General features: G+C 48.2%; 1 protein-coding gene across 1 annotated transcript; it reads left to right on the top strand.

Moving 5' to 3' along the window:
- Nucleotides 1–8,538: 8,538 nt before the first annotated feature.
- On the top strand, nucleotides 8,539–9,345 carry LOC119777782 (extensin-1-like; the record flags this gene model as incomplete). The annotated part of the gene is made up of 1 exon (XM_038276785.1): nucleotides 8,539–9,345. A coding segment is annotated over one exon (807 nt), but the record flags the coding sequence as incomplete, so codon positions are not given.
- Between the last annotated feature and the right edge of the window lie 4,397 nt (nucleotides 9,346–13,742).

The raw sequence follows: 13,742 nt of genomic DNA on the forward strand, positions 1-13,742 counted from the left end.
AAAGTTGCACAAAAAATAGATTTTTGAGGCAAGTTAGGGTATAGATGCACCGATTGCCCACCAGAGGGTGCCCGGACACTCTGTATAACTCAGTATACGACAATTGGCAGGGGACAACCCGCAATATTTTATATTAGATATTAATATGCATCTAACCATGGGACAGTCTGGTAGTTCTTTTCTTTTAGCCAATCCGGAACACCGAGACATTGGACATGTCCTAGGATTGGTAAACGTTGGACAAGATGAGGCATTTGGCGAGGGACAAAAGACGGGATTAAAGTTCGGGACATGTCTTGCGATCAAACAACGTGACAACCCAGAGCATTTTGAACGGGCCAGCACTCGGCATTAAACCAATTTTTGCCTCACCAGGGGCACGGCCACCAAGAGGCACTGACCGAGGGACAGAGGACAATATTGAAGCACTGGACATGTCCTCAGATCAAACAACATGACAACCCAGAGCATTTTGAATGGGCCAGCACTCGGCATTAAACCAATTTTTGCCTCACCAGGGGCACGGCCACCAAGAGGCACTGAACGAGGGACAAAGGACAATATTGAAGCACTGGACATGTCCTCAGATCAAACAACATGACAACCCGGAGCATTTTGAATGGGCCAGCACTCGGCATTAAACCAATTTTTGCCTCACCAGGGGCACGGCCACCAAGAGGCACTGACCGAGGGACAGAGGACAATATTGAAGCACTGGACATGTCCTCAGATCAAACAACATGACAACCCGGAGCATTTTGAATGGGCCAGCACTCGGCATTAAACCAATTTTTGCCTCACCAGGGGCACGGCCACCAAGAGGCACTGAACGAGGGACAAAGGACAATATTGAAGCACTGGACATGTCCTCAGATCAAACAACATGACAACCCGGAGCATTTTGAATGGGCCAGCACTCAGCATTAAACCAATTTTGGATTTTTTCTAAGTTTTACCAACTTACCTGGTTCACAGCGACCCAACAGCAACAACGAATGGACATCTGGACAGATTGAAGCACTGGGACAACCTTCAGCATGTTAAAGCGGAGATTTTGAAACTTTTAACCATTTTTGGATTTTTTACAAGTGTGGCCCCTTTAACAGTTGCACCACCACCCAGCAGCGTTAATCAAGGGACATTAAACCACATTAAACCATAGGGACCAAATGTCCAAAATAGGAATAATAAAGGAAGACATTTCTTAAGCAATAAATATATTTATTAAAAATTAAAAAAGTTTTATAAAAAACAAACTTTAAATGGAGTTCCTGGGGCCCATGGAGCGCCCTGCTCCGGTGCCCCCTTTATGGATGGAGCCTGGATGGATGCTGACCCCTTCATGGATGTGGCCCCTGGATGGATGGGGCCCCTGGATGGTGCCGCCTGGATGGATGGGGCCCCTGGATGGATGCTGACCCCTGGATGGATGGTCACAGCAGCCCATTTTAATCAGCTTAACCTATGCAGCCGGAAGATTAGGGCTAATTGTAATTCTGAATATCCTAATTCTGATGCCTCACCTTATCTCCTCATCTTAGACATCTAACGCGATTCCAGGACTTTTACAAACCAAGCCCTGATACGAGCCCTAAACCTAAGAACTACTTACCTGAGACCTAAACCTAAATTCCAGGACTTTCATAAGCTAAGCCCTAAGATGAATCCTAAACCTAAGAAATACTTACCTTACGTCTAACTCCAATTTCAGGACCATCCCAGCAGACCATGGGTTGCCACAGGAACTCCAGACCCTCCAACTGCTGGCAGTGAAAACTCCAATTCTGCATCACAAAGCACAATCCAGGTAAATGGGTGTGATGGAATATTTTCACCAATAGGGGGAGGCATCAGACCACAAATGAATTTAGGATGCTGTGATTATATGTCCTGAATCAGCACCCTGAGAGGCATCCCATCACAGTCCAGAGCCTCAGCGGCACCTAGATGCTTACAATATACTTCCCTACAAAAGTAGAAGGCAATCACCTAGATTGGCCATGGATCACTCACCTCATCTGGGAACACTGTGCATCAGTATATCTATATAGAAAAACAAATAATAAATAAAAAATAATAAATAATAAATATTATCCAAATTTACAATATAACATAACAAAAATTATAAGGAATATAAATAATAAATATTTTGTGTTTTAAAAAAACAATATAAGATAAGATAAACAAAATATTATCAACACTCAATAAATAAAAAAATATATCTCTTTAAATAAAAAACAGAAATAATTAATAAATGGATTAATAAAAAGGGAATTCCTCTCCATGACTCTGACTCTGTAATATATCAGTGTATGTATAGATCTCTGTAAATAGTTTTGCATCCCTGAAGTCCTGTATTTCTATGTTTATTCTTCCACAAATGTATTTGGTTACCACCGTTAAATGGTTATTTGGTTCAATAATGGCGGGGATGCATATTGAAATGTTGGATGCTCAATGGGACTGCAAGGGGAGATCGACAGCATCACTCATCCCTGCAGCTTCCCAGTGGCTGAGACTGTATGGTCTCATGGCGAGCAGGTGCAACCTAAGCCAATCACGGCTCAGCATGAACTCTAAAAGTTCTGTGTAAACTCTGTTCACTCTGCACAGCAAGCAGCCTGATGAAGGTTTGTCCGAACTGAAACGTCGCGTTTTATTGCTGTGCATTTGTTATTGATAGCTTTCTGCCAATAAATGCCAGTTGGCGAAAGCGGAAACCACATCTCTGGACTTTTTATACCTCATTTTATTTTTTAGTTTTCTTTCATAAGAAAAGTTTAGCTAGCAATAGCATTAATTAGCTCACAGTCTAGTTAGCTTGCACCTGCTGGAAATCTCAGCAGCCATCTTCTGACACCATGGCGTGGAGAGAAAAGGATTTGGAGGATGGATGGACTACAGTCACCTACCACCGGGGGCGCCCACGGTACAAACAGCAACAGAACCAGAACTGCTCTTGGAGGTATGGATACGGGTCCAGATCGCCACACCAACCCCACAACAGATCCTACGCATCGGTCACACGTACACCACACGGGGGGACCCGATCACCGCCACCCAGCAGAGACCGCAGCAAGGGTGAGAGAGGAGCGGCCGCACAGGGCGAACCGCGGGCCTATGAACGGCGCTACAGCAGCCAGCAGCCCCGCTACAGGGAGAGCTACTCCAGGCAGCCGCAGCAGCAGTGGGATCAACATCACGAACAGGTGCAAGAGTCCGTAAACGCACCATGCCTGTACAAGCAACTCAAGCGCTATGGGCCTGGGAACGGGCAAAGACCGAATCAGAACCATCAGCAGAACTGGAACCGACGCTACGAACAGCCTTTGAAAGCACCACGCCCCCTCAAGCAGCAACATCACTACGGGCCGACACCGAACCAGCACCACCAACAGTACTGGGACCGACACTACGATCAGGTACAACAGCCTTTGAACGCACCACGCCCCGTCAATCAGCAGCAGCGCTACGGGCCCTGGAAAGGACCCAGACCAAACCAGCAACACTGGAACCGGCGTGACGATCAGGTACAACAGCCACAGAACGCACCGCGCCCCGTCAATCATCAGCAGCAGCGCTTCCGGCAGCCATGGGCTGCGTCTCAATTCGCAGGCTGCGTACTTGGTAGGACGCATTTTGAGGCCGGTGACGTCACAACGCTGCGCGGAGGCCGTCCCATTTGGCAAAATTTTTTTTTTTTTTAGTAGTAGAAGAAGAAGAAGAAGATTTTTTTTTTTTTTTTTTTAACAAAACATTTATTTAACAATGAATTATCAACAAACAGTTAAAAAAAACTCAGGTCATCAGGACATCATTATAAAAGCAGCTTGTTATATTTCAGCTCTCCGGACTCAGAAATGGTGCACAACACATTGTTAAAACCCCACAATTGTATAAAACCCTTCAAATCCCCAGTGGCTCTGTGGAAGCAGAACTCCAGCCTCAACCTGGCTTTGATGTTACACTTCCACACAGCCACCGCATCAAGCTGAGGTCCTTCCTGCAGTTTGTCTCTTCGTGTCAGGTAAATGGCCATTTTGGCTTCAGAGATTAAATAATTTAAAATTCTGGATTTGAAGGCAGTGGCTCGGTTATAATGTACACCATTGATAAAAACGGAATGGGTAAAAACCACACTAAAAAGGCTAGAAACATTCATTAAAAAATTGAAAAAACCTGTCAGTCATACACAATCCATAAAAACGTGAAACACACTCTCGGGCAAACTGCAAAAAGGACATTTGTTTAAAACCTCAGGACTGATGACAGATAAAAATGCGTTTGTAGCAATGGCGCCATGAAGTATTCTCCATTGAAGGTCACCAGTCCGTTTCTTGATGGGAGGCTTGTACAAAGTCCTCCACTGAGGTTTTTGTCCTCCAAATCTGTCTGCCCAGACATTTGTTGCCCTGTGATGGAGAGTTCTCCTGTTTAGGACTTTAGTGCAAGTTTTATATATTGTTTTTGGGTCCGTTTTGCACAGATCCATCTTCTGATTTTTTAGTAGGGGTCCGCTGTCCACCTCAAAGTCTGGATCCATGTATATGTCCGGGAACGGGTCGCTCGTGTCAGGCGGGCGCTGTCCGGTGGCGTGCAGCTGCAGGAGCCGTCTCTCCCCAGCAGTCATCCGCTCTTTCAGGCGCTCCAGAAAGCGCCGCACCAATCTGGCGGACCGGACCTCCAGCAGCGAGCGGACCTCCTCGATGCCCGAGAAATCCGGTCCGGCGACCCGCACCAGATGCCTCAGCGTCACCGCTCCCGACCTGGACAGCGTCTCGGGAAGGCCAGGCACGGAGCTGTCGTGGACGTCCAGCCTCGCTCCACACACCAGCGGTTCTTCTAAAAGCCAATGCAGAGAGTTATACGTTTCGGACCTGTGCAATTTAAAAAATGCACATGACTTAAAAACACTTTGATAAAATTGAGGTAACCCTTTTATCTTTAAGAGACTTAAGTCTGTTAAAAACAGAGCAGCATCCAGCCCCAGAGAGTTTACACGTCTGAGAATGCAGCTGGCCACGCCTCTCCACACGGGGTTTTCTGTAAGGAACTTCTGAAGGAACTGTAAACGAAAAGTGGCTGTTCTGGCGGCCAGGTGGACAAGGCCCTGGCCCCCCTCCTCTCTTGGTAAAAACAAAACAGACTGTGGCACCCAATGTCGACCGCTCCAGAAAAAATTAACCATCTCTGACTGTATTTTTACAAGAAGGTCAGAGGGTGGGTCTAAAACAGAGAGTTTGTGCCACAGCTGTGAAGCTATAAGATTATTTAAAACCAGCACTCTGCCCCTATAGGACATCTGGGAGTGCAACCACTTCCATTTTTCCAACCTGGTTTTTATTTTTCCTTCCACTTCCTCACAGTTTTTCTTTAAAAAAGCTTCACTGCCTAAAAACACACCAAGGTACTTAAAACCGTCCCTCTTCCACACCAGACCTTGAGGGAGAACTGGGAGCCTGACGGACCACTCTCCGACGGCCAGGGCTTCGCTCTTTGCCCAGTTCACCCTCGCGGCGGACAAGACTGAAAACTTTTCAGTTACCTCGGTTAAAAGACTGACGTCCCGTTGATCCTTTATAAAAACAACAACGTCGTCAGCGTAGGCAGATAAAACCATATGATTAGTAAAACCGGGTAAAACCAGACCGTAAACACTCGAAAGTATTTTCTGAAGGAGGGGTTCCAGGGAGAGCGCGTAGAGCATCCCCGAGAGCGCGCAGCCCTGTCGGACGCCTCTACACATCCTAAAAGGAGCGCACAGGCTACCGTTGATCTTCAGCACACTCTCTATGCCACTGTACAGTACCTGGATCTTGGCGATGAGACCCTCGCTGAACCCAAACCCCCTCATGGTTTTCCAGAGGAAGCCGTGCTCAACGCAGTCAAACGCCTTTTCTTGATCTAATGAAATCAAGCCGACTTGTAAACCCAATGAACCGGAGACCTCCAAAACATCCCGAATCAGGTAGACGTTGTCTACCATGGACCTGCCGGGGACGCAGTAGGTCTGATCTCGGTGGATGACCTGCTCCATAGCTTTTCCCAGCCTCACGGCCAGAGCCTTGGAGAGGATCTTGTAATCGGTACAGAGGAGGGACACAGGGCGCCAGTTCTTGACGTCTTGCAGGTTACCCTTTTTGGGGAGCAGGGTGATGACCGCCTGCGGCAAGACAAGGGGAGCGAACCGGCGACCAGACTCTCCCTGCAGACGTCTAGCAGGTCTTTTCCCAGAAGGTCCCAATAGGCCTTGAAGAACTCGACGGTGAGTCCATCAATGCCAGGGGACCTCTGGCCCTGCATGCCGAGGAGGGCTGTGTGGAGTTCCTGGAGCTCCAGGGGACGCTCCAGCTCGGTGTTGGTCTCCTCAGAGACCTGGGGTAGTTCTGTGCAGAACTCCCGGAACAGATCCTCGTTCTCTTTGTATTCGCTCCGGAACAGAGAACGGTAAAAACCCACAGCCCTCTCCCTGATCTGACCCGGTTCGCTCAGTTGTTGCCCCGTGTCCGACAGCAAAGAGTGGATCAGCTTCCTCTGACCGTGCTTCCTCTCCAGGCTGAAAAAAAAGCTAGAGGGAGCATCCATCTCTGTGATGTTCTGGACCCGAGATCGGACCAATGCGCCTTGGACTTTTGACTCCAGCAGGTTGGCTAACGCTAGCCGTTTAGTTTTGAGAGCTTCAATGTGCTCTCGATTTCCTGTGGATCCGCTGAGTTGCTCTAAGTCCACGATGTTCATCTCCAGATCTCTGATAGATCTGGTAATGTCACGAGTGACGTTGAGAGTATGCTGTTGACTCAGCAGTTTTATCTGAACTTTCCCATAGTCCCACCACTGTCTAAGAGAGGTCAAATCTGACTTTCTCTTTCTAAAACCAGTCCAAAAATAGCTTAAAGTCTCCTTAAAACCTCGATCGTGAGTTAAAGCAGGGTTAAAATGCCAGTAGGCGCTTCTCGGTAAAATGTTTCTAATAAAAACACTACCTAAAAGCAACGAGTGATCCGTAAAAGCCACCGGTAAAATTTGGCATGCCTTAAACACGTTAAAATGGTGTTTAAAACAATAAATACGATCAAGCCGAGCTAAAGAGATTCTGTTTTCATTGATGTGGGACCATGTGTACTGCCTGGAGCCAGCGTGCATCCTCCTCCATACATCCACCAGGCCGTGAGACAAGACCAGCTGCCGCAGAGCGTGTTGGGCCGCTGGATGATTGCGGTCTAAAAGCTCATTTTCGGTACAGTTAAAATCCCCGCCTAAAAAAACATAATCATCACACCCACAATCACCCAACCTTTCCCCAATTTTTTCAAAAAAATGCTTTTTCTCTGCATTGGTAATAGGTGCATAAATATTGATAAAAACGATGCTCTAAAAAGATCAAACTTTGCTTTGACTAAAAGACACCTCCCCTGAACGACGTGCTCAACTTCTGTAGAAGTTGGGGTGAAGGTTCTGGAGAAAAGAATCCCCACCCCAGCACTCTGAGAGGTGCCGTGGCTCAAGATGACCTCCCCCCTCCACTCTCTACTCCAGTCTGCTTCAGTTAAAATATCACTATGTGTTTCTTGTAAAAACACAACATCGATTCTTTTTTGTTTTAAAGTTTGATAAATTAAAGCACGTTTTTCAGCCTCCCTCGCCCCGTTAAGATTCAAAGATGCTATTTTAAAAGAATCCATAATGGGTAAGAAGGTAAAACCAACACACCAAAAAACTATAAAAAGTAATAAAAAGCTGTTGTGCATCATTAAAGCTGTTTTCTGACTTTGGACATTTTTTTCCTTAATCTAAAGATTTGTCTATCAGTTAAACCTAATGACCCCTTGTTGCTGATGTGATGTCTTGCGGATGAATAAAATAATCTTACATTAGGAAAATATGCCTCTATTTTTAATCCCTTAAAACCTTTTGTATTCACTAAAAAGTCCCTAAAAGATTCTGCGGGGTATAAAGGCTCCTTATCGCTGGACTGTGACACAGAGAGCTCACTGGTGTCAGAGACCCAGCTCTCAGCATCACTGCTGTCTGACTCTTCGTCTTTCTCTGCAGCCTGCTGGCTGGCCTGTTTGCTGGCCAGCTTGCTGGCTTGTGCAGCAGCCACCACATTCTTCCTTTTACTTTTTCTTTTAGGCGCAGAAGCCTCCAGCTCCATCACCTCCTCTGCTTCACCCCTCTCTCCCTCCACACCACCTCCACAAAACAACTCCACGCTGTTTTCAGTTGAACCTTCAACCTGTCCTCTAACCTCCCCCTCTCCTTTCTCTCCCTGAACTCCACACGCCAAATAGCCCTCATCGCCCTTCACCTCCTCCTGCTCTCCCTGCACACCGTCTCTCTCCCCACCTGCGCTCTCACCCTCACCACCATTCACCCCATCACCACTCAGCACCGTGCTCCCATCCTTCCTCACACACACAATCATCTTTACAGATTTTATTGTCCTAATAACTGACGCCTCAACAATACCTGGAGCAGGCTCCTCCACCATTGGCTCCTCCGCAGCCGCCGCACGTCCCTCCGACACCACCGCGGCAACCCCAGCAGCAGCAGCAGCAGCAGCAGCGGGCTCCTCCACCGCAGCAGCGGCGGGCTCCTCCACCGCAGCAGCGGCGGGCTCCTCCACCGCCGCAGCGGCGGGCTCCTCCACCGCAGCAGCGGCGGGCTCCTCCACCGCCGCAGCGGCGGGCTCCTCCACCGCAGCAGCGGCGGGCTCCTCCACCGCAGCAGCGGCGGGCTCCTCCACCGCCGCAGCGGCGGGCTCCTCCACCGCAGCAGCGGCGGGCTCCTCCACCGCAGAAGGGGCGGGCTCCTCCACCGCCGCAGCGGCGGGCTCCTCCACCGCAGCAGCGGCGGGCTCCTCCACCGCAGCAGCGGCGGGCTCCTCCACCGCCGCAGCGGCGGGCTCCTCCACCGCCGCAGCGGCGGGCTCCTCCACCGCAGCAGCGGCGGGCTCTTCCACCGCAGAAGGGGCGGGCTCCTCCACCACCGCAGCAGCGGGCTCCTCCACCGCAGCAGCGGCGGGCTCCTCCACCGCCGCAGCGGCGGGCTCCTCCACCGCAGCAGCGGCGGGCTCCTCCACCGCAGCAGCGGCGGGCTCCTCCACCGCAGCAGCGGCGGGCTCCTCCACCGCCGCAGCGGCGGGCTCCTCCACCGCAGCAGCGGCGGGCTCCTCCACCGCAGCAGCGGCGGGCTCCTCCACCGCAGCAGCGGCGGGCTCCTCCACCGCAGCAGCGGCGGGCTCCTCCACCGCAGCAGCGGCGGGCTCCTCCACCGCCGCAGCGGCGGGCTCCTCCACCGCAGCAGCAGCGGGCCCCCCCGCCGCAGCAGCAGCCGCCACACTAGGCGGAGGCCCCATCTGCTCAGCAGCAGCGGGCCTCCGCCCGGCCCCATCAGGGCACACTTTAATTACGTGTCCCTCCTGTCCACAACCAAAGCACTTCATGTTAGAGGAGGTTGCAAAAAGCATGTAGTCAAATCCATCCAATCTAACATGAAAGCGGAGATTGAGTTCCTCATCTCGTTTGTTCAATATCATGAACAGTTGTCTCCTATGGGAGACAACATGTTTTAACAGAGGTGATTTACACCCCGACATCACCTTTTTAATGGGTGAAACCACCTTACCGTGCCGAGACAGTTCTTTTATCAGGAACTCGTCACTGATGAACGGAGGGACGTTTGACAGAGTGACTCTGGTTGCAGGCAGTGTCAATGGGGAAACTTGCAGAAACAACCCATTGACAGAGATGCCTGCTTCCACCAGCCGCTGAGCCTGCTCCACTTTCTCCACAAACGGAACGACAGCTCCACTCATGCGAGCTGCCGACTTAATGGACCCATGTCCAACAACCTCCCCCACAGCCAGACACACTTCCTCCACGCTGCACGGAGAACCGGCACCCACCTTGATGCCGTTCTTCCGTGTCAGCGTGGAGAAACCTCCCGCACTCCCCACCACCACCATGGCGTGCAGAGACGCCGACTGCCGCCGGGCAGAACCCGACGGCCCCACAACCCACAAAAACCACCAACAACTATTAAACAACAAAAAACACAATTAAATGCACAATACTTACATACACCCAGTGAAAAAAGGATAGAAAAAAGTAAGAAAAACCACTCAAACAGTTTCCTCACGCTCTCTCTTCCGCTTCTCCACTCACACTCCTCCCACACGAAGAGGAAGAAGAAGAAGAGGAGGAAGAACAAGAAGAAGAAGAGGAAGAAGAAGAAGAAGAAGAGGAAGAAGAAGAAGAAGAAGGAAGAAGAAGGAAGAAGAAGGAAGAAGAAGGAAGAAGAAGGAAGAAGAAGGAAGAAGAAAGAAGAAAGAAAAGGCGGAAAAAATGGAAAGCAGTAGCAGCGCCGGCAGTAGTAAGATGGAGTACACTTTTAAATGTGAGTATTATTTTTGTTTTATTTTACTGAACATCTATTAAAATACATGACGGTAACGGAGCCACCGGGATGTGTAGACCAGCTAAAGCTAAAGCTTAAAGCTAACCTGTTGATACGAGACGCTCAACAACAATTGAAGCCTTCATAAAAATGTCACAATTATTAACCTACATCTTGTAACTTTGCTGATAGCCCTCACTAATCGGAATTATTTATTCTCATACAGTTTATTACACAGGATTTGAACTGTCAAAGCTTAATGCAGCTGAAGAAATAACATGAGTCCAGCTGTACTGGGCTGTTAATACTGTAAACATTTTGTTTTAATACTCAATAATGTATAGTTATTTTACAGTACAGTATAATACGGTTTAAAGTATAATTCACTTGAAGAACAATGCCGGTGTAATTATACAGAACAGTCATTTTGCCTGTTGACTTAACAGAAATACGCTTTACATGTCATTTTGTTCCAGGGAGCAGACAGAGGAGTTGATCAAACTCCGTGGGAAAAACGACCACCTTTTCACCGGCGCCAAAAATACTGCAGCAGTTGGTTGGAGGTAAGAGTTGAGGCATAATTCCATATACATGTTGCATTTCTATGTAAAAGTCACACAAGATAAAAGAAGTCCTGTTCAAACACCAACGTACAAATATAATCTTTTGATCACATGATATGATGCCCAGATGCCACTTTTTATCAATCTTATATTTGTGATAGAAGTGATCCTAGTGTGTTTATCTCTTCTCATTTCTCTTGTTTAGAACAATCCTGCAGAAAATGGGCCTTGGAGGGAAAAGTTGAGCCACAACAGGCCAAAAAAAAGTGGGACAACCTAAAAAAAAATACAAAGTATGTTCAGGTTTGGATAATGTAATGAAATACACACACACACACACACACACACATACACATATATATATATATATATATATATATATATATATATATATATATATATATATATATATATATATATATATATATATATATATATATATATAGATATATATATAGATAGATAGATAGATAGATAGATAGATAGATAGATAGATAGATAGATAGATAGATAGATAGATAGATAGATAGATAGATAGATAGATAGATAGTTGTGTGTGTAAATGTGTAGGGAAATGACATCTTACATATATTATATTCAGGTTCATTTACACTTTGAATTAGCTTGAAAAAAGTCATCTCAAAGTTATTATTCCAAAGTCGTCTCTTTTTCTGTAGAATGTCATTAATCTATCCAAATCATGAAACACTCCTTTTTTCTAGCTTTAAAGAAACACTACATAAAATTGCATCTGTTGACAAAAATAGTTTTCCTCTACTTTAGGAATGCAAAGATCCAGGGACAGGGCAGCGGGTCAGTGGGAAGCCTACTGCTGCCACCTGGCCCTGGTTTGTCCTCATGGATGAGGTATTAGGACAGAGGCCCTCTGTTGCCCCACCTGTCCTAATTGCCTCCATCCCTGAGGACACAGCAGGGCCAGGTGCTGCAGAGGCTGAGCAGCATCAGGGCGATGACGAGGAAGAGAGTGAGAATGAGAGGCCAGGAGAGAGGAGGGAAAGGAGGAAGAGAAGAAGGAGGAGTGACGAGTTGCTTGATTTGATCAGGGAGGAGATGAGATGGCAGAGAGAGGCGGAGGAGAGAAGAGAAAGAGAGAGGATGGACAGACTATTTACTTTATTGGAGAGGATGGTGGACAGAAGTTAATTTTTGTTGGTGTGTTCTTTTTTTTGGTTGTTGCCGTGTTTACAGGTTCAAGTTATGTGTTGCTGTTATTAAATTATTAAATTCTTTATCAAAGTTATTGTTGTCGGTGTGTTCTTAAAGTCTTAACCTTTTTACATCATCTGTTTCATCACTTCTTGACAATTTAAGTAAACGTAGAACAACTTCTCAGTGACAACATCAATTTATTAAAAATATTTTAAACTATTTACAGTCAATTTTAACTACTATTTACAGAAGATGTAAAAGAACATATATATACAATTTCGACTGAGCAGGAGTCCCTGGTGGGGCTGCTGGACTGGATGGGATGCCACACAGATGACCTTGGAGTATTCTGACTGCGAGTGGGACATCATCTGGGGGGGGGGGGGGTGGGGGTGCCTCTCTCCACTGTTCACCACATCGTCCATCAGGGTTTGCAGGGCTGATCCAATCGACGGCTGCCATGTTACTAAAAATGTTTAAGAAGACGCAGAAAATAATGACTTTACTGCAACTGTTTTCATAACCCTGAAATGAGAACAGCTAAAATGTGATTCTACTTGCCATCTAAATGTAAAAGTGGTCGGGTAGACCCTCCTCCAGGGGTAGACCCTCCTCCAGGGTAGACCCTCCTCCAGGGCAGACCCTCCTCCAGGGTAGACCCTCCTCCAGGGGTAGACCCTCCTCCAGGGTAGACCCTCCTCCAGGGGTAGACCCTCCTCCAGGGCAGACCCTCCTCCAGGGCAGACCCTCCTCCAGGGTAGACCCTCCTCCAGGGGTAGACCCTCCTCCAGGGTAGACCCTCCTCCAGGGCAGACCCTCCTCCAGGGTAGACCCTCCTCCAGGGGTAGACCCTCCTCCAGGGTAGACCCTCCTCCAGGGGTAGACCCTCCTCCAGGGCAGACCCTCCTCCAGGGCAGACCCTCCTCCAGGGCAGACCCTCCTCCAGGGTAGACACCTCGGCAGACAGCTGGTCCCTCCATGGAGCACCACTGACTGCCTCCAACACGTTCTCCCCTCCTCATCCTCTGGCATGTCGTCCTGCTCTTCATCCTCTGGGGCCATGATGTCACCAGCTCCCAGGCAGATGTTGTGAAGGACAGCACATGCCGTTATGACCTGTAGAAAAAAAAAGAAAAAAACATTTTATAGTATATTTGAAGAAATTAATTTAAAGCTTTTTATCATTTATCTATAATCAATAATTCTCTCATTTAGTAACATACCTGAGGCACAAAGGTGTGGTGCACCTCCAGCGCTTGGAGGAAGATGGCCCTGAACCTCGTCTTCATCATCCCAAAGGCACGCTCTATGATGGAGCGTGCCCTGGAATGATGGCTGTTAAAGCGCTGGGCTCCCACACCTTGTACCGGCCGCTTGAAGGCAGTGATGAGGGGGAGTGGGTGTTGGAGACACGGGTACCCACCATCTGCCAAGATGAAGTGGCCCGGAGGAGGGTAGATTGCCCGCCTGTACAGTGGGCGGTTCCGGAGCACTCTGGAGTCATGCACCGACCCCGGCCAGCCCACGTACGTGTCGATGAAGCGGCCCTGATGGTCCCAAACTGCCTGTAGAATGATAGAGGAGAACAGTTTCCTGTTCCGATAGCAGTGA

Source organism: Cyprinodon tularosa, unplaced genomic scaffold (assembly GCF_016077235.1).
Source record: "Cyprinodon tularosa strain WSP-4 unplaced genomic scaffold, ASM1607723v1 ctg1271, whole genome shotgun sequence".
In the NCBI taxonomy this organism is placed as follows: Eukaryota; Metazoa; Chordata; class Actinopteri; order Cyprinodontiformes; family Cyprinodontidae; genus Cyprinodon; species Cyprinodon tularosa.